Raw genomic sequence first — 27,693 nt, forward strand, 5'->3', positions numbered from 1 at the left:
GAGGCCTTGCAGAGGGGTCTAAATAGACTGGAGCATTGGGCAGTCAGCAGCGGCATGAAATTCAGCAAGGGTAAATGCTGGATTCTGCACCTGGGATGGAGGAATGCCAGATAAAGGTACAGACTGGGAGGCAAGTGGCTGGAGAGCAGCTCAGCAGAAAGGGATGTGGCGATGCTGGTCAACAGCAGGCTCAATGTGACCCAGCAGTGTGCTCTGGCAGTCAGGAGGGCAAACTGCGTTTTGGGATGCATTAAACACGTCATAGCCAGGTGGTCAAACAAGGTGATTCTCCCACTACATGTAGTGCTGGTGCAGCCACTCCTTGAACATTGCATTCAGTTCTAGGCTCCACAATCTGAAAAGGATGTTAAGGTCCTTGAAAGCATGCGGAGGAGGACAGCAAAGCTGGTGAAAGGGTTGGAAGGCAAGTCCTATGAGGAGAAGCTTAGGACACTTGGGTCGTCTAGTTTGGAGAAAAGAAGGCTCAGAGACAACCTCATTGCTTGCTACAACTTCCTGAGGATGGGAAGTGGGGAGGGCGGTGCTGGTCTCTTCTCCCTGGCAACCAATGATAGGATGCACGGGAATAGCACAAAGCTGTGCCAGGAGAGGTTCAGGGTAGACATTAGGAAAAAATTCTTCACTGTGAGGGTGGTCAAACACTGGAACAGGCTTCCTAGTGAGTTGGTTGATGCTCACCGCCTATTGGTATTCAAGAGTCATTTGGATAATGCTTTCATTAATATGCTTTAACTTTTGGTTAGCCTTAAAGTGGTCAGGTAGTCAGACTCGATCTTTGTACGTCCTTTCTAACAGAACTATTATAATTCTCCTGGTGCAGGTACATCCTTTTCTTTAAGGCATTTCCTTGCCCTCATCTCCTCACATCTGCAGCCCCACAAAAAGTTCCTTCACTTTGAACTTCATAGGAAGGCCAAATTAATAACTAGATGCCTGTAATCAATGTAGCTCTCATCACATAGACTTAATATGAGTTAAGACTCATATAATGCTGTGTATTCATTTTGGTAACACCGTTCTTTTGGCTGGGAATAGATATCCATTCCTTCGGGTTTACTTTTCGTCTTTGTAGTGGAGGTAAATGATATTATCTTAGCTTTGAAAGCAGAGTTTTTGGGTGCCCAGCAATGGGGTGATAGTTAATGATTTTATGGTCCAGGACTTGTGACTGTAGAAACATAATTGAGAGGCACTGCAGGTCTGGCACTAGCTTTTGTCTTCTTAGCAAACTATTTATTTTCTGTTTCTGTTTTTTGGGTTGTTTGGTTGGGTTTTTTTTTGTTTTGTTTATCTAAATCAGATGAGGTAGAGAGAGTAAAGCCCAACATTTCATTCCAGTGTTACATATAAGTACCACCTCATGACAGCATTCTGCAGATTTGCATTTTGTTGGAGCTTTCACTTATTTTACCTTTTATTTTACATTACTTCTGCTTTTTATCTTTCTTTGTAAAGCCAATGGCAGTGGTAAGATTTCTTAGATATTACAGGCTCAGGTAATTCTCATTCTGAGCCTCAAAACTCCCTTGAAGAACTCTACTGCTTTGTTTACTCAACAAAGACCTCAGGGGCTGTGCAGTGCAGGGGTGGATGTATTTCTTGACTGGTTTAAGCACTTGTGACAGACTGTGTCTGTGAACCAGCACTGGAGCTGTGCTGGCACTGAGGTTACAGAGTAGAGTCTTTGCATGCAGGTGGAAGGAGATGTAAAATGATATAATTAATGCAGTGATGAATATTGGGGAGGAGGGGGAATGGTTTTAAACTGAAAGAGGATAGATTTAGATTAGATGTTAGGAAGAAATTCTTCACAGCAAGGGTGAAGCACAGACTGCCCTGAGAAGCTGTGGATGCCCCATCCCTGGAGGTGTTCAAGGCCAGGTTGGTTGGGGCCTTGGCCAACCTGATCTAGTGGGTGGCATCCCTGCCTATGGCATGGGGGTTGGAACTAGGTGGTCTTTAAGGTCCCTTCCAACCTGAGCCATTCTATGATTCTATGAATTTGGACTCTTTATATAGTTGATGTATACATTAGGTTCCTTTTAACACCTGTAGTTTTTAGTGTGGCAATATACAAGGATCGTGTGGTCAGAAACAAAGATGAGTTTGTATAGTTGCAAATGGCCTTTGGGATTGTGGTAGTGAAGGAATGAAATGGTCCAAGAAGGATGCCATTCTAGGGACATCACTACATTTTACTGTAATAAAGGTTCCGCTTCAAGTAGTTGTACTTTAAAAAGGCTGTTGGAATATGAAAATGTGTTCAGAAGAGACATATAAAGAGATTAAAGGTGTAGTTAAAACTGTTTTGGAGTGAGTCCTTGTGGTCACTCACTGTATTTAGTTTACCCGACAGAGGTTGATAGAGGGATTTTGTCCTGTTCTTGAAGAACCTAAATGAGGAAGATAGCAATGTCATTTTATCTGAGGGCATGGATTCCTAGTCTGATATACATAGCACATAGTACTCAACTTGCAGGATAAATCTGCTCCTACCTAAACCTTCCCCTGCACCTAAAAGATCAGGAAGATTACCTGGGGTCCTGTGTCCTTCACCCTTGCCCCCAGTACTCTCGTCCCTCTTGATTTGTTCCATGACTCCTTAGGCAGTGTTGTTATTTGCCATTTGGATGAGCAGCAAGGGGTGATGGTTCAAGGCCTCAATGAAGCCTCAGTGGTGTCCCTGCAACATCCTGGATCGGGGTCTGTAGTTAACAAACCTCTTGTGACAGCATGATTGGCAGATGATTGCAGAAATGTGTCCGACAATTGTCATGCGCCTTTTTCTCTGGGTGTTAATGCATGGTCCAGCACAGGTGGCTCTGAAATCTTCCTTAGAACCTGGAGCTTGTTCCTTTTGACTGGTAGGGCACTGTAAATTTCTGTAAATTCAGGTGTACAGGTGGAGAAGGCGCCCTTCTGCTGACAGAAATCCCAAGTTTCAAGGCTCCCCCGGTATGGGAGACTCCATGCATTGCTTCTTTGAACAATAGTCTCCAGCTGTTCCTCTTGCCCTGCATCAGATGAGCAAGGGCTCGCTGTTCCCATATCAGTTGTCACTCCCTCCCCAGACTGCTAATTCTCAGCTACCAGGCTTTCGGTTGGTTGGTTTTTCGTTTGTTTGTTTTTCTCCCTAAAAGGACGGGGGAAAATTTGTATGAGGGAGGAAAGAGCCTGAGAAGAGAATCTGTGGCAGTCAGGTGGACGCTTCTCGCCTGCAGCCCCTTGTGCTCCGCCACAGAAGCTCGAGAACTGCTCTGCTAAGCCTGCGGCTCCTGCCCCGTGGCAGCGCGGCTGCCCCCTCCGCTCAGCCCCTGCACTGGTTGTGCCTCAGTTGGCTGCTGGAGGCTGCCACACAGGGGCAGTAGGAAGCTGCGTGGGGCGCTGTCTGTGCTGGCCGAGGCTTCGCTCGACTGACGGCGAGCTCCGAAGCGTTTTAGGAGTCTGCCTCTTTGTGTGCGCTGCCATCCAGCGCTGCCGCCCTCCTGAGGCCTCAAGCGCACAGAGAGCCCTTTGATTTTTACAAACACGTTTTCCATGTAAACATAGCAGAAGTGGTGGAATATGGAGGAGAGATGAACGCTGGAATTGCCGCGCAGCTTTTCTCTAAGTACAGATCCATACCGAAGGAAACCCCTGGAGAGAAAGGAATTGTTTTTACTGCATGTTAGGTCAGCGAAAGCGAATCCGAAAAATTGCCCCAACAATAGCAGGAAAGACTTCCAGGCATATGGAGGTGTTTAATTTGGCAATGTCACTTTGAAATGTTGATATCAAAGCCAGTTATTGGAAATAATCTGTTGCATCGTATCAAAGTGCTTAAAGCAGGTTCTGAAAAATAGGAACGGGGAGAATGACGGACATGTTTAACTGGAAGGGAGGTGCTTATGGCTGTGCAAAACTCCTTATGGTCTTAAAGATGCTGAAATGCTTCGGGGACAACGTTCACCAGTCTGAAAAAGCAGTGACTGTGTCTCCTCGGCAACAGGAGAGGCATGTATCTGTTCCCATGGAAATACTCCGCGAAGGCGTTACAGGGAAGGTTCTGTTCAGAGCTCAGCAGCGCAGGCTCCAGGCTTCTCGCGGATTGTACCTGGCGCGGAGGCTGTCTGCACGTTCAGGTGCTCTGACCCTGCAGCTACAGGGAGCGAGCTGCGAGTAGCGCGGCACTGTACCTGGCTCCCTGTGTAAAACAAGGCAATTGTGCGCTGTTGTTCCCATCTACAGAGTTCCTTCCTCAGTCACAAATTGCCACTACTTAAGACTTGTTTGCAACTTCTCATAAGAAAAGCAGCTGAAGCGGCATCAGAGTTTCTAGTATTAATTCTTTCAAACGAGTAGACAGACAAATATGAAAAAACAGGAAACAAAGTGTATGCAGGGAGTTATCTGGGCGCTCCGTTCTTATGCCTAAGGGAGAAAAGGAGAGCTGTGTAAGAACAGTGACAGGTCTACTCGCACTAGATCTACCACATAAGAAACTGTTAATACAAATTATATGTAACAGGCACCACTTCTTCTAAACCCATTGTAATGCTCTTCTGAAGGAGCAGACTTAGATCTAGCAGGGATGACAAGCAGGATCCAAGCATAGTTTGCTTTTTTTTTTTTTTAATATGTGGAATGCAGAAGCATTAGTGGAATAGTGGTGAATTCAAAGTGACTGCAAAAATTTTAGAAGCAGCATTCTGTATGTGTTTGTATATATTATGTATAGACATTAATAAGCAGTGTTTGTTCTTCTGTTTTTAAGTTTCTTCATCCATCCATCCATCACAGCCTCCAGTCCTGAGCTATCACTGCTTTAGAATTCAGTGAATGTTTAGGATCAGAAAGGAAACAGTGCAGCACTAACAGTTACTGTGTAGGTGATCCTGCAGCTTTCTGTGAGGGGGAAGAGGTTTAGGAGCTGGTAACTGCACTGTTGCTACAGGAATCAAGAGAATTTGTTAAATCTTTGTAAGTCTTAAGAAGTGTCTGTTGTCTTTTAGCCAAAGCCAGATGACTAAAAGACTGGTTCCTGCTCTCTTTCATGCTTTGTCTTTGGGTCCCTGCCGCAGTCAGGTTCCTAAGCACTTTTATTTTGTGAGACTGCAAAAGGATTAGAAGCTGAAAGACTGTTAACCATTTTAGATGTATGTAGTCCATTCTTCAACAGCTGCCAGACAGAACGGAGTCATTTTCTGAAGGTAGTCTAGACTTGGTCTGGTTTGAAATGTCAGAGAGCTGCGTCCCGTAAGCATGCAAGAGGGTCCACAGAATTGGTACTTACATAGATCAATGGAGTTAACATATAAAGGAGGACATGGGAAAGAACAATTACAAGCCTTTGAAAAAGGCCGTAACAAGGAGAAGGGTGTAGGCCTTCATGTGATTGTTCTCTAAAATATTTCTAAATGTGAATTGTGATTGTTGACTTTTTGCAACACCATGATAGAGGCAAAGCATCCCAGAGTTAAGTGAGATTATAAATACATGGGAAAGCTGTTGTAGGGTGGGGTAAAATCAGCAAATGGTAAGACAGAGGGATGCAGAAAAAATGGATTTTATCAGAGTAAAAAAGTACTTGCCAAGTTCAGAACAGACAGAATTGCAGTAGTGAGATATGCAATGGCAGGAATTTGATTAGGGAGAGAAAGGATTAACTCAAATGGCAGAAGGAGGTGGAGAAACTGGGGGGAAAAAAAAGCATTAAAACAATCCGGTAAGTGGAAGAATTGTTACAGGTCAGATGAAGTAACAAAGGAATCAGTTATGTTATAGACAAAAGAAGCTTTTCTAAAGGACAGAACTATGACAAGTGTTTTCTTTGTAACTTTTTTCTTCCTATATTCTGCTTGCCTTATTCCTTATGGCTGAAATATTAGTGGTTGACTTTCCATTACATATACTTTACGCTATATTTTTTACTTTGTTTTATGCTTATTTAGAGTAGGTGAATATCATAGTCAAGGTTAATATCTGGGATCTTAACTACATAAATTTAAAGAAATCATCTTTATATATATATATATATATATATATCTTTGGGCTTACAACTAAAATTTAGAAATTCTCTGTATAACCTTAGCAGAGATTTGTGCCTTACTATTTGCCATCACTTTTATAACTAACATTCAGCATTGCTGTATCATATGTGCATGTACTAGCTTGTCTGTAGCATCTGAGCGCTAGGGAATCTCTTTGAAGAATGAAGCACATTTGCTTCCTAAAAGAGAACAGAGTAAAATTTCCTACAAGAACATTGTTTCTATGGTTTCAAGTTGCAGGCTGAGTATAAATTGGTCAGGAAACAGGTGCTGATGATGGGGTGCAGAGAGTAGGAATTTGGTGGCTATTCAAAATAAGCAAGGCTAGACAGCTGGTGCGCCAAGTCCACTGCCTATCATGATGATTAGTGCTCTCTCTGTTCCTGTGCACCCTTTCTATTTCCATCTGTCAACTTCACTTCTAAACTGTAAAGGCCAAAGACCATATACTTTTATCTGTACTGCCTAGTACTCTCGGGCCCTAGACACAACCGAGTACCAAGAATGGGAAGAACTGTGGAGTGTGACAGGTAATACGATATAACATGCACTGAGTAACTCTTTTCCCTGTCACAGTTCACATCCACACACGAACACACCTCTCTGCTATTTGAGTCTTACCAGCATATTCCTGCAAATTATTTTTTTTTAAACACTGAACACCGTAATGATTCAACTTAAGCTTCTTCTACCCTCTGCATTTTTAAGGTGCAGTTAATAAGTCACTTGTGCCACCATTCAAGTCCCTTGTCATTTAGATTTATTTATTTTTCTTCCTCTGGGAGTATAGGCAGTACGTTACTGTGCATATTGTACAGTTTCACGACCTTATTGCCAAATGCAGTTTGTTGCCCTGAGCTGTCCTCTGCCAACTTGCTGTGTCTATAGTATGGCGAGAGAGACGAGGAGGGAAAACACTGTATTGTGCTGGAGACGGATGTTTTCCAGTTTCACAACACTCAGTTGCTGAAAAAGAGCCTGTTTGAAAACTTAATTGTCCAGCTGAAGCCTGAGCACTGTAATCATGTCCCTGTGCCATCAGTTGCTGTGCCTAGCATTTCCATATTCTTGTGATTTCATGTATGTATTTATGTACTAGGAGAATGGAGAGCTGAAAAGGTTAGAAAACTCTCTTACCTTCTACTGTAGACATATAATTCTTTCACCTCAGGATTTACCTTCCACTGCCTGCTTGTGTTTTTCCAGCCTAAATCTTCCAACATTTTAGGCCCACTTGCTTTTTTTTTTTTAATCCTCTGTCCTCACTGGCTGTGAAACTTCCCCAAAATCTTTTGAGAATTTAATCATGTCTTTTATTCCCTTGTTTAGATCTCTGAAGATGGTAAAAACAAACAAACAAAATAACAAAAAACACAAAACAAAATACTCTCTTGTGTATAACAACCATTGTCAGAGTCTTTAGTAGCTAATTTTTCTTCCACTTGTTTTTATCATGTTCGCAACATTTTGTTTATAACCTCTCAGCCAATTTTTATTTTGCTTAGAAGTAACATACAAATTATGTTCATGTTAAGAATTTCAGACATATGTTCTACTACATTACATTTAAGTTACATTTGCCATTTTACCACTGGCTGCCATTTTCCAAAGTCATTGATGTTTGCTGTAATTATGTACCGTTTGAGATTAACATTGACTTTTCTTGGGGGTAATCTGTAATTGTTGTAATTACTCTGCCAAATAAAATCATTTAAAAAGACACTTGGGCCTTGTCTGGCAATGCATTTTTTTTTTATATATATGTAATCAACAATATTACTTACCACTTTCAGTTCCATTGTGCTCTAAGTCTGTTGTGGTTTTATTCACTTAATAATTGTTCTACTAGTTTAGTTGAAATGAGAGGTGAATTTATTAGCTGGTCTATGCCAAGACTGCTCTGTTTTCCTTCTTTGGTTATGTGCTTTCTCCACTCTCCTAGTGCTTTTTCTGAGACCGTTTCTCACGTCTTATATAGCTTTGTTTATTAATACATCCTTCAGTCAGTATTTACTTATTATTGATTTGCTCAAACTATAGATACTTTTCAAATGATTTTCACTGAGACCAAGATGTAATTGTATCATAATTAATGTTAATCAGAATGGGCTTTCAAAAAATCTTTTTTCCTGATACAGAAATAGGAAATCCTGTTGGTTTTCCTATATTACAGAAGGGCAAGTGTACTCCAGACAGTTCCATTAGTGTGATCCTAAGTTCATATGAGGCTCAAGGATAAATTTTGAAAGGGAAAATAACTGAGAATGAGGAGGATATAAATGCTAGATAGGATAAAAAAAACAGTGAACGTTTACTAACCTAATAGTTTTCTCAGCTAATTTTCTAAGCAAAGGAAACAGTATATGTCTTATTTATCTAGACTTCAGCGAAGCCTTTGATGCAGTGCTATCTAAAAATTTAGTTCGGATTCAGAAAACAGATAATAACGGAAGAATTGCAAGGCAGGTGAGGAAAGATGACACAGAACACAGACTGTAGTTTTTTCAGGATTTACCTTGGGATTGATGCTAATTGATATTTTCGCTAATGCCTATGGCACAAAAAACAGGAAGTGTAATAATGAAATTTGTTGATGATGCAAATTAGACAGGTATCATTGAATTAGAAGAGAGTAAGTTATCATATTGAACTGGATGTTCAATATGATGAAATCGTATTTCTAGATGAAATCAGACAAACTCTGAATCACAGAATCATAAAATGGTTTGGGTTTGAAGGGACCTTAACGATCATCTAGTTCCAGCCTCTGATGACAGTACAGTGCATAGTCATGCTCTCAGGGACTTGTAACAGGAATCGGCACTGTAAGCTGGAGGCTTACCTAATGACAGGTAATTAAGGAGGAGAAAAAGCCTAGTGTATGAGCCCACTTGCAGGAGAATTTGGGGTTATTACCATCAATAATATAGTGGAAGGTAGCTGGGAACCTAGGAAAGTTTGACTGAGTGTTCTGCTGGTGAGAGAAGTACTAATACCATACCAGTACCTGGCCTTTCAGATTACAGTCCTGTTTATCCATGTTCTTGACAGGTTAACTGGGGCTGACAGAGAAAAACCCAATGGAACAATGAGAAATTGGCATTTTTATTTGAAGAGACCAAATATGAGTTTCACTTGTTTAACCTAGCAAAAGGATGGCTGAGTGTGGGTATGACTGCTGTCTGTAAATGCTTCAAAACATAAACATTAGACATAAAGAACCGCTAGGGACAAAGTTGGTAGAAGAACAAATGAGAATAGCTAGATGTACTTAAAGGTAATTCAAAGAAATTTTTTAGCAGATGTCCTATAGGGATACCAAGCCTTAAAGTACAATGTGACAGCTTCATGTCTGAAAAGATTATATACTACATGGCTGCTATTGATTATACAGTGCTAGACTTTTTGACCCAGTGGTTCCCCCGTCTGTGTTCTGTCCATTAGTGATGGCAGGTGAGTTCTTCATGATGCTGCTACCAAACATACTCCAAACTGATCATTCTGATCAACTATCACGAAGTTGATCAACTATCAACTACCCCTTTTTGGTCTAGGGGGCAGTAGATGTATGCGTGTAGGGGGGCTGTTGGCTGGTCTTTTTCTCTGATTCCCAAGGATTCCTTTGTTTTGTCCACTTTTGAAAAACAGAAATCCATACCCCCAACAGTCTCCTCTCTATTCTCCTTCCAGAACCAAAGTCTTCCTACTAATGTATAATACTTTGCAGCTCTGCTTTGGCCCTTGGCTTGAAAATGAAAGGATTAGCGTGGACTGCCTGTACCACTTTGCTTCTCTGCTAAGAGGACGTGAAAAATCAGGCACAGATGTCACTGGACAAGCTGTGGAAAATGTGTTTTGGGAGGATGGAAAAGTGAAGGCAGAGGCACAGCGGGGCTAAGTAGCTTACTGTGAGGTCACAGGACTGTGCAGGGTTGAGTAAAATGAAAGTATAGTTGATATTTGCATCCTATAGTATTACATATCTTTTCCTCCATCTTTTGGTGTCCCTGCTGTTGCCTGTGATTGCTTTTAAAGTAGTCAGGACATAAGTTTTTAATTATGTCTATCTCTGCAGAATATTTGGAACATCTCTCTCTGGAGACAACACTTTTCTTTGCCTTTATTTATTCTTTATTGCCTTTATTTCAAATCTTCTTTCTTTATGCATGCTACAAATCGCTTATAGTATTTCTTCATTCCAGATAGATTTGAAAAAATGGTTAGTAGAAAGATCTAATTTAAAAGGGTATGTCTATGAGACAGTTATGTAAAATAGTAGTTGAAGATACATGAATCAAGGAGAATGTAAAAGGCTAGAGTATAAAAGCTCTATGATACTTGGTAAGTTTCAAAGGGGAACTGGCAGCAATTTGCATATGCAAATTCCTTATTCCTATATTGTTGTAGCAATCAGATATGTATTCTTTTTCCAAAATAGAAAAAAATTAAGAGACCCTTTTTGATCAGCTTAAGCTTGTTTGCAGCAGATCTGCAAAGTCTGCCAAGAAAAATCATTCCGGCTAGAGAAAAGCCGTATCTTTGTCCTGTGAAATTCCATACAGTTCATGGAGGCAAATAGGGCAAAAGGGACCTTTGGGAGTTAGTTATTTGTCCTGACCCAAGTTAGAATCAACACCAGCTACATCACTCTGAGCAGATGCTTTTCTAACCTGTTCCTAAAGACCTTCAGTGATGGAGATTCCCATCCCTGAAGTGTTCAAGGCCGGGCTGGATGGAGCTTTGAGCAACCTGCTCTAGTGGAAGGTCTCCCTACCCATGGGACCATGCCCGGGGGGGTTGGAACTAGATGATCTTTAGGTCTCTTCCAACCCAAACTATTCTGTGATTCTATGAAACATCTGTACCTTTCCTGCTGTACTCTCCCTTAATATCTAATCTATATCATCCTGGGGAAAATTTCAATCCATTAGTTCTTGTACTATGGATATGGAGAGTAGCTCGTTTTCAATTTGAAGCAGCCTTTTGGCTATAATTTTCTCTTTCCCTCCTTAGGCTTTACAGTTCTTGTCACACTTAGTGTTCTCCCCTGAACCATCTTGATTTCTCCCACACAGATTTTCTTTGACACACGGAGCCCCAAATTGCAAAGAATAGTCTGGTTGAGACAACAATTCAGATGGCAGAAGAATTACTTCGGAAGGGTTTCTCAGCAATATTTGAAAAATTTCATTTTGCAGCCTTAGGGAAATCTTGAGCTGTGACCGTTTGTGCCCTGCAGAGGAGGAAGAGGGATGGGGAAGAATACAGACAAAATGTGGAGAAGAAGAATATGAATCTAGAACCCATTGTCACTGCTTATATTGCCACCAAGGGGATGAGACAAGTGGGGCAGCATTCACTGTTACTATTCTTCTGGCTTTTTTTTTTGTCTCTTTGTGTCAGCGTAGTACTGTTAATTCACATTCAACTTATGATGTTATACCACCAGACATTTTTTTCTGAAAAAACTAGTCAGTTGTTCTCCTTCCTCTGTTTATGTAGTTGTTGATTCCTATCTTGATGTGGAAGCTTGTGCCGTTTCTGACTGAATTTATCCCATTCTTTCAAACCATGTCACCAGCTTCTCAGGATTTTTTGATCCTCTCTCACAGCATACCTCAAACCCCTCCAAACTGTATGTTGCTAGGAAATTTAATAAGCATGTTCTCTAGTTCATTATCTGTATTGTTAACGAGAATACTAAATAATTCTGAACTCAAGTACATATTGTCATTTCTTTAGAATAAGCAGAGCCTCAATCTAGGGACACTTTCTGTCTGTTTCTCAGTACATTTTCTACGCCATATTGCATAAATTGCAAAACTGTTGAGAATACTTTAACTTTCTGAGCCTTGTTGACTTAAGTGAAAACTGTATGCCCCTTTGTAGCAAACCACGTAGCAAACCATGCCCCTCTGTAGCAAATATTATTTTCATGTACTTCTTTAATGATCTGTATGTAGATTAAAAAAAAATGAAAGCAGCTGCAAACATATCCCAAACCAACTTGTACCTTATCTTTTGTAGCCTGACCAGCGTAGTTTAACAATTTTAAAAGCTTTAATACTAGCATAGAAGTAGGAAAAAAAGCAAATTTGTGGGAGAAAAGGTAGCCTCCTAAACCTCAAGTAAGGAGGAAGAATGTCAGGCTTTCCTTGAAATGAAATGTGTTAGGAATATAGTACAAAGTGAGGTTGGAGAGAGCAATGGAGGGATGGAAGGAGGTCCCCACAGCATGCTCAGCCTCCAAGAAGTAGTAAAGGCACTACACAAGCACTGCAGAGTCAGTCCTGTGCCACTGTCATGTACACCACAAATGGCTGGGAGCTGCCAGGATAGCCGTAGCAGCTGGGGAAGAGAATGATACTGGGGTTGAACCATGCACTTTTTTTAGAACACAGTTGTTTTCATAGAATCACAGTATGGTTTGGGTTGGAAGAGACCTTAAAGATCATCTAGTTCCAACCCCCCTGGGCATAGTCCCATGGGCCATACCTTCCATTAGACCAGGTTGCTCAATGCTCCATCCAATGTGGCCTTGAACACTTCCAGGGATGGGACATCCACAACTTCTCTGGGCAATCTGTTCCAGTCTCACCACCCCCTATTTCTTCCAAATATCTAGTCTAAACCTACCCTCTTTTAGTTTAAAGCCATTACTCGTCCTATTACTACACTCCCTGATAGAGTACCTGAAGATAAAGTGTTCTATGCTTTTATGAGAAAATGTGGGGAAAAGAGAAAAAAATGATTTAAAATAAAATTGTATGAAAAATTGGGAGAAGCCGTTCTTGCACTGTAAGCTTCTTCCTTTTGTGTAGAGGTATTACACACTCATTGTCCTTCACAGTATTGCGGTGAGTGGAAGAACACAGGAAATAATTAATTCTTAGCTGGGTAATGTTGGTCAAGGCAATTCCATCCATATGTATCTTAGTTTCTACCTTAAAAAACAAACAACAACAACGACAACGAAAAAAAAAAACAACAACCTAGTTATACTGTTTTCTAAAGTACTTTGAGAACTGCAGTAGTACTAAGAAAGAGCTGAGTCTTATCCTTACATAATTGGTTTTTCCTTCAGGACTTTTACTCGTTCGGTCTGTGGTTGCAATGACTCTGCCATTCCCTAACTGTCAAATGGCTGACCTTGTAATCTGATATTCAAGAAATCTCTTTCTATAATTCCTGCTAAGAACGTCCAGATAGAACGCACTACATATTCTATTGTGTTCCACTGAAATTCAGCAACGCTTCCTCATAGGTCCTCGTGCTTCCTAGTGCGGTAGAGGCGCCGGTTATTAATGGGGAGGGGAGCAGCTGTACCTTGTTATCCTAAATGATTAGATATCTACGTATAACGTATTAAACAAAAAACCCTAAAACCTGCATTCCTAGCGCAAACCGCCCTGACTACGCAGCGCTGGCCGCGACGACCGGGCCGGGGCCGGAGCCCGTGCAGCGGGCGCGGGGTCCCGCAGCGCTGCCGGCCGCGCCCGGCGCCTGCCTCGGAGGGCGAGCGCGGGACCGGGGGCTCGCAACGTGTCCGCGAAGCGCCCGCCTCGGCTCCGTCTGCTCCCCGCAGCCCGGGAAGCCCGGCTTCGGCGGCGCCTTCTCGGGGGCGGCTCCCCGCCGCCGAGCGGGGCCGAGCCCCGCGGCCCCGAGCTCCGTCCGCAGCGGGGGCGCGGACCGGCGGAGCCGTCCCCGGCGCGAGCAGCGTCGCCACCCCCCCCCGCCGGGCCGGCTCGGCCCCGGGCCACGCGGCCCCGCACCTCGCTCCGCGCCCCGGCCGCCCCGGGGCGGGCTCGCTCTCGCTCCCGGTCGCCGGGTCCCGGGGCGCCGGTGCGGCGGCGGCTGCTACGCGGCGCGGAGGGGGTTAAGGCCGCTCCCTCCCGCGCGCCCGGCCGCCTCCGCCCGTGCGTCCCCCGCTAGGCCACGGCTGACCTTCACGGCAGCCGCGCCGGGCATGCGCGCCGCCGCGCTCGGGGCCTGCGGGCGGCCCGGCCGGGGCCCGCTTGGGTTCGGCACGGCCCTGGGCGGGCGGCGCGGCGCGGCCCGGCCCGGCCCGGCCCGGCTCGGCTCGGTGCCCGACCGCGGCGCGCTCGGGACCGCGGCTGGCGCACGCCCTGCCCGTGCCGGGCGCGCCGTTGCCATTCGGTGCCGATGGTGCTGGCGGAGGAGCGCGGGGGGACGCGAGGGGGGACTGCGCGCCGCGCCGCAGCCGGCAGCCGCGCCCCGCCACAGCCGCGGCCGGGGGCGGGGGGGTGGCGGCGGCCTCGGCCGCCGGCCTCGTCCTGCGCCGCGGCGCCTCGTGGGGGGGGGCGGGCAGGGCGTTGTGGTGCGCGGGAGCGCGGGGCCCGAGCCGCGGGGTGCGGCGGGGGCCGGGCGGCGCTGCGGCTCGCAGGCCCCCACGGCTTCTCGCAGTCGTTTGCCTGAAGCCTTCTCGAGCAAACCGCTACTTGAACGTGCCTCGAGCTACACGGTGCCATTTCGTGAAATAACGCGGTAACGGGGTTCCTCCCCAGGAATGGGAATAGCGGGCTCTGCACGGGCTCGGGTCAGTAGCCCCAGCGCAGGGAAAGCTGCTGCTTCCCTACCGAGTGCAGCAGCCGACTGTTGGTGTGGACTTTAAAGAAAAAGCACGTCGTCTTGCAGGGAGGTTGAGAAAGGGCTCACAAGATGGGAGCCGGTGTTACCTGTGAGCTTTTGTGGTCTAAAAAAAACTTGAATACACAGTCCCAGTGCCACCTTGCCAAGCATGCTGACACGTAACAGTTTGGTTCCAGATCACTAGTGCCATCAGTTCCAGTCAACCAGAACCTCAGGAACCATTTAGTTCATGTCCTGAATAAGCTTGTGCTCCTTTGCGAGGCATACTGCTTCTGAAGGACTGGGAGGGGGAGGGGAGACGTAACACCCGCTCTCCCGAAATTTCTGTAATTCCTGTGGGTATCCCAACACAGCAATGCCTGGGCTGGGGTCACCCTGAAAAGCAGTGGAGATTGTTGTCTTCATCGCCATGTTCAAAAGGCCACATGATCTTCATGATCTGCTCTTTGCTGCTAGCTAATATGGTGCCTTTCCTGAGCTTGTTTTTATTACTGGTGGAAGGCAGCAATTTATTTATTTGTTTCGGATCTGATTCTCCTCTGTTTGCAGTCTTGCCAGAAAATTCACAGCCCCTAGACAAGAATTTCAAGCAGAGGAATAGAATAAACCCCTCTCGTAACCTGGCAACATCTCCTCTATTGCTGTGTCAGGCAGACTGGGAAACATCAGCCCCTCGCAAGCTGCAGACACACATGGAGCTGTCGGTAAGCAGATCGTGCCGCAGGCCACTGCTGCCTGCTCTGCCATGATGAAGGAGCCAGCGTTGCTGCTTGCGGAATGGCCGCTGTGCCGCCAGCACCCGGTGCCGTACTAGCTCAAGTCCAGGGCCACTGGAGCAGCAAGCGGTCATGGAGGCAGCCCGTTCCCCCGGGTGGCAGGTGGGCTCCACATTCCCAGCAGCGTTCCAGGATGACATGCGTTGCTGTGCAGGGCTTTGTGTGATAAGCGGCGAGCTGCTGATGTCTTATGGCAGCTGTGGTGTTAATAATTTGTCTGCATCTGTCAGTCACCTGGGGGTCTCTAATGGATCCGTCACAGCTGTATCAAAGCATCCTGAGGGCGGCCACCCCGCCAGTGAGGCTGGGAGCGAGGAAGCGAGGCAGGCGCTGTGCCGTCGCCATGCTGCCCCCCCGCCCCCTGCCTCCCGCTCTTCTCACACTCTTTCTTTCCCCTTGGTTCTCACACGCTGTCCTTCTCTGTTCCCAGCTCTCTGCCTCCTGCTGTTTCTGCCTTGTCCGAAGGGGATAGTTCTCAGCCTCGCATGCTGGAAACGCTGCCAGCGAATGTTTCTGTGTGCTGCCTGCCAGGTCCCTGGGGAAAAGGCCTGGAAATGCAGCGCGGGAGGAGCAGTGGGAGCAAGGGAAAGCCATTGTTTCTCACTGCTCGCCTGCTGCATTTTCTAATGGGAAAACTCCCTCCGCGAGGTACCGAGTTTATGTCGCTGTGAGGCTGCCCCCTCCCCCTTGCCCCAGAATTTACCATCCCCTCGCGCTGAGGAGGAGAGGCTGCAGCACTACTGCGAAAAAACTGAGGCGTGTTTTCACTTTGCCTCCTGCTTATCTCTGGTGTTTGGACAGAGAGGTTTAAAAAGCTGGATTTTCTGTCCCTGCAGAGTAAACACACAGAACCCGGCAGCACAAACTATTTCTGGCTTATCAGTGGAGGAATGCAGCAGCTGAGGCTTAGCGCGAGTGGGCCGTCAGGAAGGCCCTGAAGGGGCCCCCTCCCCACTCCGCGCTATTAGAAGTGTGAGAGCCCAGCAGGACTCAGAGGGGAGAGTTGGAGAAAAAGGCAGAAAAGGGAAAGAAAGAGGAAGAGAGAGAGTGAGAGAGGCTGAGCAGACCCTGATGGCTACAGACGAAGTTACAGGAGGGGCTCGCAAAGCTACGAAAAGCAAACTTTTTGAGTTTCTGGTCCATGGGGTGGTGAGTCGGGAAAGTTAGTGAGCTGGCTGGCTCTGAATAGAGGGATGAGTGGAAACTGGAGGCTCTGTGCTGGGCTGGATCGGCTCCTGCTGTGTGCTCTTGGGGCGGTGGTAACTGCCTTGCCAGCAGAGCACCGGGGTCTGTAAAACCCCCAGAATATGCACCGATTCATTGATAATACAGGCTTGTGTCTGGGGGGTTGTGTGCTGTGATTTTTGCTTTGATTCTCCGTGACTGGTGAATGGCATGCTATTGAGCCTGACCATGGTGCAGAATCTGCACTGGATCTGACCCAAATGGGCTTGTAGGACACTTTGTTCTGTAATCAAACTTGTGTTTTGAAAAACAATTCTGATGCAAGCCTGACGAAGTCTTGTGGTACTGCGCTCTGGTTCTTGTCTTCAGTCTGGGCTCTAATGTATCCTCTGGCTACTTAACAGGTGACTTTCAGGGGCTTGAAGAGATTAGCTCGCAGATCTGTAAGAGTCTATGGGCACTCACCCGTGAGAGAATTTCAGGGTGCCATGCTTATTAAATGAATACTTAATGTCTTTAAAAAGATGTCCTGCTTTTGTTTAAAGAATTAAGGCTTCGATCTCCATTTAAGGGGAAATGCTAATCCTGTTTTTCTGCCATTGGAAATGATGTTCTTTAAATGTCTCTCTAATGGTTGAAAGCAATCGCCATTTATAGCATTTGGATTTCTTGTATTGATATACATTTAACAAAAATAAGACCCAACGGATGCAGATATTGTTTGGACAGAGATAGTGTGTTTTCTCTTGAGGATTCTAGCACCTTCTGTGAGACCTTTTTGAAGACATCAGCTGGACAGTCTTGTGCAAAGGTCATAGAAATATGGGGAGCTCGCTGCAGGCCTCTAAGTTATCTCCATAATTCAGGCTTACCCCAGATGTGTTGAATCCAGCTTGTGTCCTGCAGATCCTGGATACGGTGAGACCTGCGGGGCTAAGGACCGTTAGGAGGCATTCTGGTTTTGTGAGAACAGTGAACAGGAGATGTGGTACCAGTGTACAGGAGCAGTTCAGTCTGCATTGCTAGATGGGCAGCAATGATTGAATAGCAGGTGTGCAGGTCTGTAGTGGTGGTTTCATTGTGGACATGTGAGTTTCTTAAGATGACTACAGTTGGGCAGAACCGTAGGCAAGGTGGGAGGCGTATGCGTATTTTTCCTTTTCCAGGGCTTCTGTTGGCATTTGCACACCGGTGGTCTCCCTTCAGTAACAGGAAGAGTTGCTGAGTTAGTTGGGTGAATTTGCTTCTTTCCCATGTAGGTGTGAAAGAAGCACGTTAGTCTCTTAAGCATGGGAATTTTTAATTTACACCAGAATAAATATAGTAGAACTTGTTTCCATTATTTACCTGGATGCTAGAAGAGTCAGACTTGTCAGCAGTGGGTGTTTAGCTACTAGTGGCATCTTACTTGTATACGTATATTACCCTGCATACCTGCTTTTGTTTGTCATCTTTTCATTACCTCTTAGCGAGGCTAGGGATTCTTGTCTGTTATTCTCTTGCTGAAACACCTCTTCTAGGACCCTCTTCTCCTTTAGTTCTGCTTTTGCTTCTGTGTTTGTTCTTCACCTCTAGTTTCTTCCCGATCTCAGGATCAGTTTGATCAAAACAGGTTGAGGTAGTCAGTCTTCCATTACTTACAAAAGATTAAAAAATGTTTTAACTTCATTTTATCTCTTCAGGTCCAGTATCCTACCAAAGAGAATGAGCCATCACAGCCATTACCCTGAGTTCACATATTGCAGAGTCTGGTTACCACATACAGTATGTCTGCATCTGAATGAATTAATTGAAAATTCAAAATGAATAGCAAACTTTTCCAGAATTCCTTGGAATCAGATTATGCCCCCACTTCAGGGAAAAACTCCTCTTCAAATTAATTATTTTATATTTTATCTTCAATAAAATTATTTATTTTGTTATTAAAGGCATTAGTATTATTTTGCAAAAGTGGGGGTATGTAAATAGGGGTAGAAAGTTGTGAGAAAAATTCTGCTATGTGAATACTTAAATGGAAAGGAGAATTTTGTGGTATTTCCTAAGGACAGTTAGATTTTGGATTCATTTGATCTTTCTGGAAACATATGTTCTTTTGCTGAGGTCACTTTGCCCTTTGCTCTTGTGCATTTCATCTTGCCTTTGTTCTTTTCCATATTGCTAGCTTAGAAGATGTCTTCTTCCCTGTTTGTGTCATTCAAATAGGATGTCTCTGTAATGTAAGATCTCTTAATGGTTAAAAATCTTAAGTGCAATACTCTATCCTGTTTAAATTCTTGATAGTTTGTTACACCTCTGCTTAGCAGTTCTTTTAAAAAGGGTAGATTTCTTTCAGTTATTCGCTTTTACAATTTTCTAACTCCTGGTCTGTGGCATCAGTGTCCTGCACATTGTTTCTGTGGGAAGAGAGAAAGGGATTTTTTCAAAGGTTTCATCCCTCACTTTGTCATTTTTTTCTCCTCTCTGCTCTATTTCTAGCACGTTTATGGATATATACGGTTTTAATGACTACATTTATGCTGATTTATCTTTTTCTTGATGTGTTTTCTACTGTCCAGTAGTACGTTTCAGGCTTTCTTTGACGTTTTCCCTCTGGGTGTCCAGCTTTTGCTTTAAATTCTGTTGACCAAAACCAAGATATTAATCTCTGCAGGCCATTCCTCTTCTCAGTTTCTTCTATCCTTCAGATCCTATCATAGGCCGCCCTGTTGGCTGGATCCCTTCACTGGATGTTATCCTTGTCTCCTTTTTTTTCTTTTTTTTTTTTTCCTTTCTTTCTCAAATAAGTATGTTCACATATAGCCTTGAGAAGATCCATGGTGCAGATCTTGTCAAAGCTCTTGTCCAGACGTCTGTCCTTTTGTGACTCAATTGCAGCAATCTTCTCCTCTTTGGTACCTTGTACTGTTGACCTTGCCGGTGTCATCTTCCCACAAGAGGCTGCTGTGAAGTTCGTTTTCTTGTCTGGTTGTTCTGACCTTTTTAATTTGCTTCTGTGTTCTTTTTCTGTTCCCACTTTATCTTCCTTCCAAAACCAATCTTCTTTCCTGTTATACACAAGATATACCTATAAAGGTCTATGTCCCTTTTTTAAACTATCAAGTCGTATCTGTATTTACAATATACTTGTCAATTCAAATCGCTTTCTTCCCTTAGTTATTCTTATTCTTTGCCCCCTGTGCTGTGCTTGGGAAGCTCTTAAAATAAGTCCTTATATTTATTTATTTTCTGCTAATATGTGCTTTTACATAGTTTCTACGTAAAAACTAATACTAGTTACGCATTAAAAATAGATTAAAGGACGGGTCTGGTTTTCCAAAGATGTGTATGGAGTGTTTAATAGATTCACCGGTGTTATGGAAAAGGGGATGAGCAGTGAATTTCATAAACAGATTTTGCATCTCCTCATACATAAATGAACTATAACCATGCAGGAAGAAGTCTCAGATGTTCCTGTGGGCTGCCTAGTATGTAGCAGCAGCCACTGCTACTAAAAAAGCAAGTAAAATGTTTGCTTCATTAAGAAATGGGGCAGAGAGTAATACAGAAGGCATTGCCAATCTGTTGGCGCATATTTATAAGATTTATTTTTTTTCATTTTGGTCGTGTGGATCCATGCTCATTTGTGTGACAAATAAGCAAAAGGAGGGGTAACTCAGAGAGCAGTGATAGTGGGAGGCCTGTGAAGACTTCATCAGTAAGAGAATGGGAAATTGGGGGTGGTTAGGCCTTTTAGGAAATCATTATTTATTTATTTTTGGTCATAATATCTAAGGATAGAGATTGATTATGAAAGTTGTGAAATCTCTGTCACTGGAGGCTCTTAGGAACTGGTTAAAGGAGTAAACCTCTGTCAGAGGTGATGGAGATACTGGTGACACTTTATTCAGACAAGGAAGGACTGGATGACCTCAAGGACTCATATTTCAGTATGTTATGGTATTTGTTTTGTTATAATGGGAAGAACTAGAGATACTTTCCCCAAATTGAACAGTGGTCTGTTTTCTTTCAGCTAGTCATCAGTCTGTAGAGATCACTACCAGAAGTAGTGAGGTGAGGAGTTTATTAGGTTTGAAAAAATTGAACTTCATTAATGAAAAATATCTTACTAATTTTTATATTATCGTGGATATAAATACTATCTTGTCAGAGTATGAACACTAGAAAGGGTAGAAGAAAGCCTCATGAACTGTCATCATTGGACAGTTTGTTCCACTTTCCTAATACAGAGTGGTCTGTACGTCTCTCCGTGCTAGGGCATTTTCAGAGAACAGTTTCTGGAACAAAGTCACTGGTTTACTGCATATGTATTTTCCGTTTTGTTCAGCAAGGAGATGCCTGGGGTGTGTGTAGGGCAGCCTGGGGAATTCAAGTGATGTTACCACAGTGAAAAAACGTGATTGGGAGATGGTACTTACAAAAGTCTGGTGGAGTAAAAACATCGTACAGCATTCAAAAGTGTAAGCAAGCTGCCTATTAGGAACAGAAGATTTGTCCTTTCATAGCCATGAACTAGTTGCATGCTAACAAAGGCAGAAAAGTTCACACACAATTAAGAAAAGCAAATTGCGTTAATTTTAGCTAAAGTTTTAATAGAGATTGACGGGACTTTGTGAAATGGGCTTGTTACACAAAATTGTGTTGCTCATTGAGAAAAGTTGGATTTGCTGATAAATACAGGTGCACAGATGTAATTATCTGTGAGATATTTGAATTGCTCTTTTATTTTTTAAAAAAGAAACACTGTAGGAACATGAAAACGGTCTCACTGGATCACTTAGCCCGGTGTCCCCAACTTTAGGGAGTAGCAGAAGGCTTCATGGAAGTATCAGAGCAAGGCAAAAAGTAATACTTTGTCCAAATACTCTGTGCTTTGTAGCTTTCCAACCCAGAGGTGCCCTGTATGTTTAGTACTTCTGCGGATTTTATTTATCTAACTTAGTTTGCTGATAATTTATTGAACCCACATAAACTTTCAGCAGTCACAGTGTTCTGTGTCTGGAAATTTTTGCAGTTAATCTTACATAAAGATATACCTGATACTGCCAGCTGCTAGCTGTTGTCTAATTCTTGTAAGGAAAGACAGTGAGGAGAGCAGACCTGATGAAAAGGACCTGGGGGTGCTGGTTGACAAGAAGCTCTACACGGGCTGGCAATGTGCACTTGCAGTCCAAGAAGCCAGCAGTATCCTGGGCTGCATTGACAGAGGGGTGGCCAGCAGGGCGAGGGAGGTGACTGTCCCCCTCTGCTCTGCTCTCATGAGACCCCCACCAGGATCCCTGCGTTCAGCTCTGGGGCCCCCAGCACAGGAAAGACACGGAGGTATTAAAACGAGTCCAGAGGAAGGCCACAAAGATGATCAAGGGGCTTGAGCACCTCTCCTACAAAGACAGGCTGAGGGAGTTGAGGTTGTTCAGCCTGGAGAAGAGAAGGCTCTGGGGAGGCCTCGTAGTGGCCTTCCAGTATCTGAGGTGGACCTGCAGGAAAGCTGGGGAGGGAGGGACTCTTTGCCAGGGAGTGTACCGATAGGACCAGGGGTAATGGCTTTAAACTAAAAGAGGGTAGTTTAGATTGGATGTTAGGAAGAAATTCTTCACGCTGAGAGCAGTGAGGCACTGCGGGAGGTTGCCCTGAGGAGCTGTGGGTGCCCCATCCCTGGCAGTGCCCAAGGCCAGGCTGGATGGGGCTGGGGGCAGCCGGGGCTGGTGGGAGGTGTCTGTGCATGGCGGGGGGTTGGAACTAGATGGGCTTCGAGGTCCCTTTAAGTTCAAACCATTCTGTGATTCTGTGGTGACCTGATCAGTCTTTTCTTGGTTCTAGCCATGATGTAGCAGAGCTGTGTTCTCTCTCCCTTCCCAAGACCCTCCCAAACTCGTTTACAGAATGAAGAGGCATATTCTCCTAGTTGTTCTTCCCACAAAATCCACTCCATATCACATTGGATCACTGTAGTGGGTGTGATCAGATCTACTAAAACCAGCAAGCTGATGGAACTCAAAGCTAGTGTATTGGCTTTGTCAGTTTCAGTTCCAAAGGCTGGTTTTGTTTAGTTCTAACTGTGTACATTCAGGTGCTTTGTTTGGGGTTTGGTATCTACTTGTTCAGAGTTCTGGATGGACATGCCTGAAATAGAAAGGTGGTCGCTGACCTTTGTCTCAAGTTACAGTTCACACTTTTGTAAATGCGGTGTTTTCCAAGTTAAAGATTTTTGGATTGTTATGAACATTTTTCAAAATGTGTGGAACTTGGAAGTCACAGCTGTGGAACACTTGGATCCTGATTCTAGGATATGAGTGCTTTGGGGAAATGGAGGAAGGTAAATATAGTAGATGAGCAGTAAGAATGGAAATACTGATATTTCTGCTTACTAAGTCTTTAAAAGATTTAGAGACATTTAAAAACAGGAAGCCATATGAGGTCATACCTGCAGTTATTAGAGGAGAGGAGAGAAGATGTCTACAAGTTTGTTTCTTGTACTTAAAAGAATCTATTTCACTATTGGGAAACCATTTGTGCAGTCAGGAACCTGTTGCCGCCAGGCAATATTAGCTTGGCTAAATTTCTTAGTGGTTCCATATACTTCTTGTGACCTGTTCTTTAAGACAGCATCTGACAGATCTCTTGCTTATGTTTATACCTTCCAGAAATTAGCAGATATTGTAATGCTATGTTGTAAACCTTGTCTACCCAAGGTAGCTCATGTTTTAGTTCCCAAAATATACTGTTTGATTAGTTGGTAATTTTTGTTGTTCTTCTGAAAATGTATCAATTTCTTTATTAACAAGAAGCCCATAGCTGTTCACTGCTTGCAATCAGAATCATCCTACATGCTGCCAAGATGGATAGAGCTTTGCCTTTTAGAACGGGAAGTGTGTAGGTGCAGCTCAACGATACATTGCATTGCAACAACTCCAAGCTCTCTGTTCAGTCCATTTCTAAGCCTCCTGTAGGTATCTTTGCTTTTCCTAATACTTTATTTTCTTTGTACCTGTCAGTTCTCCAGGTTATTGTCCTCTACCTGGTATGTTCAGGCAGGAGCCCTCTTTTCATCTGCTTCAGCATTTTGGCTGCTGTGATGTTGATGTCTCTTGAGAAGAACGTCTGCAGTGGAAATATATAGAAGAACACCTCTCCACTGCTGTTTCAGTTCTTCCATCAGAAATGACAAGTTTGCTTGAAGAATGACGAAGAAAAAGAGGAAAAAGGCAATCCTCTAATGTAACAGGATGTTTAGGAGGGGAAGAAAGTAGAAAAGCCAAATGTGTGGCTTAAGCAGCTGTGCAGTAGAAGGTAGTGGAAGAGATTTAGCAGTAGTCGTTGGGGAGGTGGCGTTCTTTTTGCACTGACAGTGTGCTCAGCTTTGGAAAGATGTAGCCTAGGCCAATGATGGACTGTTTAAAGATGCAGAATCAGTGAGGAATGCAGGCAATCGGCAGAATTCTTAGGGACCAGTATGCATGCGTTAAATATTGGTTGTTTACCTTTTTCTATGTGCTGTACTGTTTGGCCTTGTCTAGCTGCTTTGCGAGCAGACGTGCTCAACTCATTGCTTCATCTGCTGAGAGCTGTAAGAGTGGTTCCTTCGGCTGGGGACATACTGCGGTCTTCCTCGTTTGTTATGCCCCACAGTGTTTTTGCCCTCTGTCCAGTAATGTTTGAAGTAGTGCAGAGTAACACATACGTATATGGAATCAATAGAGGAAAAAAGGGGGTAGGTCTGTGTGTGTGAACAGAGGTTGAGTAGGAACATCTGAGATAGATGATCTCCTAGGAAAAAGAATGTGTTAGTACTGTTCTGCTCTGCAGCCTTCACCATGGATGATATTTGTTCAGGACAGCTTCCATTCCTCATAACACGAGGAAGAGGGGAGAGAGAGATCCTAAGCTGTAGCCGGTGGCACTTCACAGATCTCTTTCAAAAGATGTAATTGTACTGTAATACTCTTCAGTGTCGTGGCAAGTTTTTTTTTTGTGGTACGATTGTGAAAAATTGTGTTTTTTTCTGCCACTGTCTTCTTTCACACGTGTTTGAGAGCAAAATAAACTTAGGTAAGATATTACTTGTGTGTTCTCCTTTTACAAAAGTTTAGCTAGGGAAAGCAGTTCTGTATCTGTTGGGAGTCTGGTGGGCTTATGTCAGTGAGATGGCAGCGGCATAGTGAGTAACATTTTATCTGCATATGATATAGGAGATAAGAGTATGAGAAGTTAAGGGAAAGAGTGAGGCACATAAATGGGTGAGATTGAATATGCTGTCCACAATGTTGCTGCTCTTGCTAGAGCTGTCTCATTTTTCTGTTTCATGCTTTCTCTACCTTTCTCTGTTTTAATACTTAACAAAGGGAACTGAAGAAAGTTCAAAGATCTCAAATTTAGATCAAGACTAGATCTGGCTTGCTGATCTTGTTCTCCAGGCTTTAAGGTGTTCTTTGCAGAATCAGAAGAGTGGGTTTGCAGTCTGGTCCTTGTGGTTAGACAGTCTCCAGGGGAGATGAACATGAGATGACTATGTCCAGGATCTCGACTCTTCTGAATGACTGTCAAATGTCCCAGGATGACTGACAGGCAACAGCAGGCCTAATGGTCTGTTCTTTGCTGGAAGAAGGCCACAATTTGTAGATTGACAGACAACAGAAAGATCTTAAATACATTCTCAAGTGTGAAGCCCATTCTGGGCCATTTGTTTCTGCAGACTCTGCTTGGGTCAGGGAGTGGGAAAGAAGAGAGTTGCTCTGTTCCAGCAGTCTTCATAGCTCAGTGTTTATGGGAGACAATGTTTTCAGCTCTGCACAGAGCCTCAGTTTCGCCTGTTTGCTGTCTCTTGCTACTGCTCTGCTCAATGGCCAGACCCACAGTCGGTCTCCTACATGAATACTTCCTGAATCCACCTGCGTGGCTGACATTGCTGGTCTCTCTCCTACCTCAGCATTCCCTCTCTGTCCAAACCAGTTATAGCCATTGCTTCTTTACTGATTGTTTCCCTTCTTTCTTTCTTCCTTTTTCTTCGTGCATCCAAGCACAAGGAATGTTTAAGACTTGTGATGATCAGGGAGGGCACTGAATTGGAGCTTTGGGGACTACAGAGAACTTGGGTGGGTACTCTGGAGAGGCAGCTAAGCACTGTTGCTTAGGGCTTTCAGCCAGAATAGGTGCTTTGTTACTGTAAAATGTAACAGTCAGAGCATAATGTAAGAGCTGCTTTTCTGGCTCAGAGGAAAGGTCCCTCTAGGCCTGCAATGCTATCCCTAACAGCAACCATAACAGATGGCTACAATAGACAGAGAGAAGGGCAGGTGTGTGGAACATCAGTCTTCACGATTTTTTGATTGTGCACCCTTATCAGTAAAAAATTCTTGAGCATGCACCCTCCATATGTGTGTATTTATTTATAAATTCTATACATGAACTCCCATACTACTACGCACATTATAAAACAAACAGAAATTAAAAAAAAATAAAGATACAGATGAAAACTCTATTTAAAAAAAATGTTAATGGTACAAAAAAATCTTTACTTCTTGCACCCCAGTGGATTGTCTTGTGCACCCTCTGGGGTGCACACGTTCCACTTTAGAGAGCACTAGAACACTTCTCCTATGTACTTTCTCAGTCTTTGACTGTTGATAACTCAGAGAAGTTTCTGAGCCAAACCTGTTTTCCATGTCTTTAGCATCCCTTTGAAAAGTAGTTCCACGGGTTCACTACCCGCTGTGTGGCAAAACACCGTTCTGTTTGTCTGTGAGCCTGACTCCTCGTGTTTCTCTGATGGCCAAGGTTTATGTACTAGTAGGGGCAGTGAGAACAGTCAATCCCCATCTGCCCTCTCCAGGCCACTTGTGATTTTGCAGAGTTCTTGCAGAAGCCACCTTAGATTACCTTTGGTCATCTGTTTCCAGGTGGAAGAGTCATAGTATATTTGATTTTACCTATGTGGGTACTATTCCATATCTTATTTTTTCCATACCATTCTTTGTATTTTTTTCATCAGCAGAAAACAGAACTGCACACAGTATTCACTGTGCTGGCAAACCATGAACAATGGTGCAGTGATGTTCTCCATTCTTTTCCTTGTCATTTATATTGTTTAATGGCTGATGTTTTTTTATAGAGGTATCTGTTTAAAAATCTTGCTTCTGTTGGGCAACAGTCAGCTCAGAGTACATTGTTTTGTATGTGTTGATTTGGATTGATTTCTTCCGTGTAAATCACTTGTCATATGTATTGAAATCCATTTTCATCCTCCTTTTACTTGTGCAGTCAGTCTCCTTAAGCAGTTCTTTGAAGCTGGTCTTCATCCTTGCCAGCCTGAATAACTTAACATCATCTACAATTTTTTTGCTTCCTTACTTTTTCCATTTTTTTCTTTCTTTTTTTTTTTTTTCAGGTTGCTTCTGAGTATGCTGAAAAGCATGGGTCCCAGAAAAACTCCTTTTATTGTCAGAAGCATTTACTTTTTCCCCATTTCTATACTTTAACCAATTACTTGTCTATAACGGATGCCATGGCCTTTTGGTTTCCTTGAAAGATTTTTTAGAGGGAGTTTAGAATTTCAAAAGACTTTTATGTATGATCATTCTTTTTCATATGTTGGTTCAAATGCATATAGTGTGTGTGTGTGTCTGTCTGTATTTTCACAAATATGTAAATATTTATAATAATATAAATAATAGTAATATAAATATAATAATATAATTTTGGTAATTCTTAGAATGAAACTAAGTTCTCTCTGTTTTAAGTTAAGTTTTGTGAGTGGCGGTTATTTTAATGGTCTTTTACCTTGAGGAATATAAACTAGGATTTACCATTGACTTTGCTATATGTCTAGTACATCATTAAGCTTGTGGTCTCACCTAAAGTGTCTGTTCCAGAACATGCTGAAGTCAACATAAATGTCAGGACTTTCAAATGCCTAAAGGAGCTGTTGGCAAACTGTCGCTGTCTCTCTCTCGCTTTTCTTTTTTTTTTTTTTAATTATAGAGCCTTGATTGGAAAGATGGCCTTTTCTTAAAGAATTCTTGTCACTTCATGAGCTTATGGTGCTCTCCAGTGTAGGTGGAGGCAAGGGCTCATAATGG

At 43.6% G+C, this 27,693-nt stretch overlaps 1 protein-coding gene and 1 long non-coding RNA gene across 15 annotated transcripts in view; one reads left to right on the plus strand and one right to left on the minus strand.

Moving 5' to 3' along the window:
- Positions 1-13,802, minus strand: part of LOC310893821 — a 30,544-nt gene extending 16,742 nt beyond the window's left edge. Inside the window, exons 1-2 of the long non-coding RNA XR_014579331.1 lie at positions 7,835-13,802; positions 2,557-7,383 (exon numbers count right to left, since the gene is read on the minus strand). This is a non-coding gene — a long non-coding RNA (uncharacterized lncRNA). The remainder of the gene's footprint in view (positions 1-2,556; positions 7,384-7,834) is intronic.
- The window catches only part of SMARCD3 (SWI/SNF related BAF chromatin remodeling complex subunit D3), a 110,582-nt gene that overhangs the window by 20,088 nt on the left and 62,801 nt on the right, over positions 1-27,693 (plus strand). For 2 of the 14 annotated variants that reach the window (XM_083823253.1, XM_083823258.1), the window contains exon 1: positions 14,398-15,364. The exons of 3 other annotated variants lie outside the window; for them this stretch is intronic. In XM_083823253.1, coding sequence (XP_083679379.1) covers positions 15,086-15,364 — 279 coding nt within the window. In that variant the 5' untranslated portion in view covers positions 14,398-15,085. Of the gene's footprint in view, positions 1-14,396; positions 15,365-15,565; positions 16,586-20,465; positions 20,548-20,630; positions 20,672-27,693 lie in introns of those variants that run through there. 9 more of the 14 variants (XM_083823255.1, XM_083823247.1, XM_083823254.1 and 6 more) reach the window with 9 other exon arrangements.

Source organism: Anser anser, assembly GCF_964211835.1.
Source record: "Anser anser genome assembly, chromosome: 2".
In the NCBI taxonomy this organism is placed as follows: Eukaryota; Metazoa; Chordata; class Aves; order Anseriformes; family Anatidae; genus Anser; species Anser anser.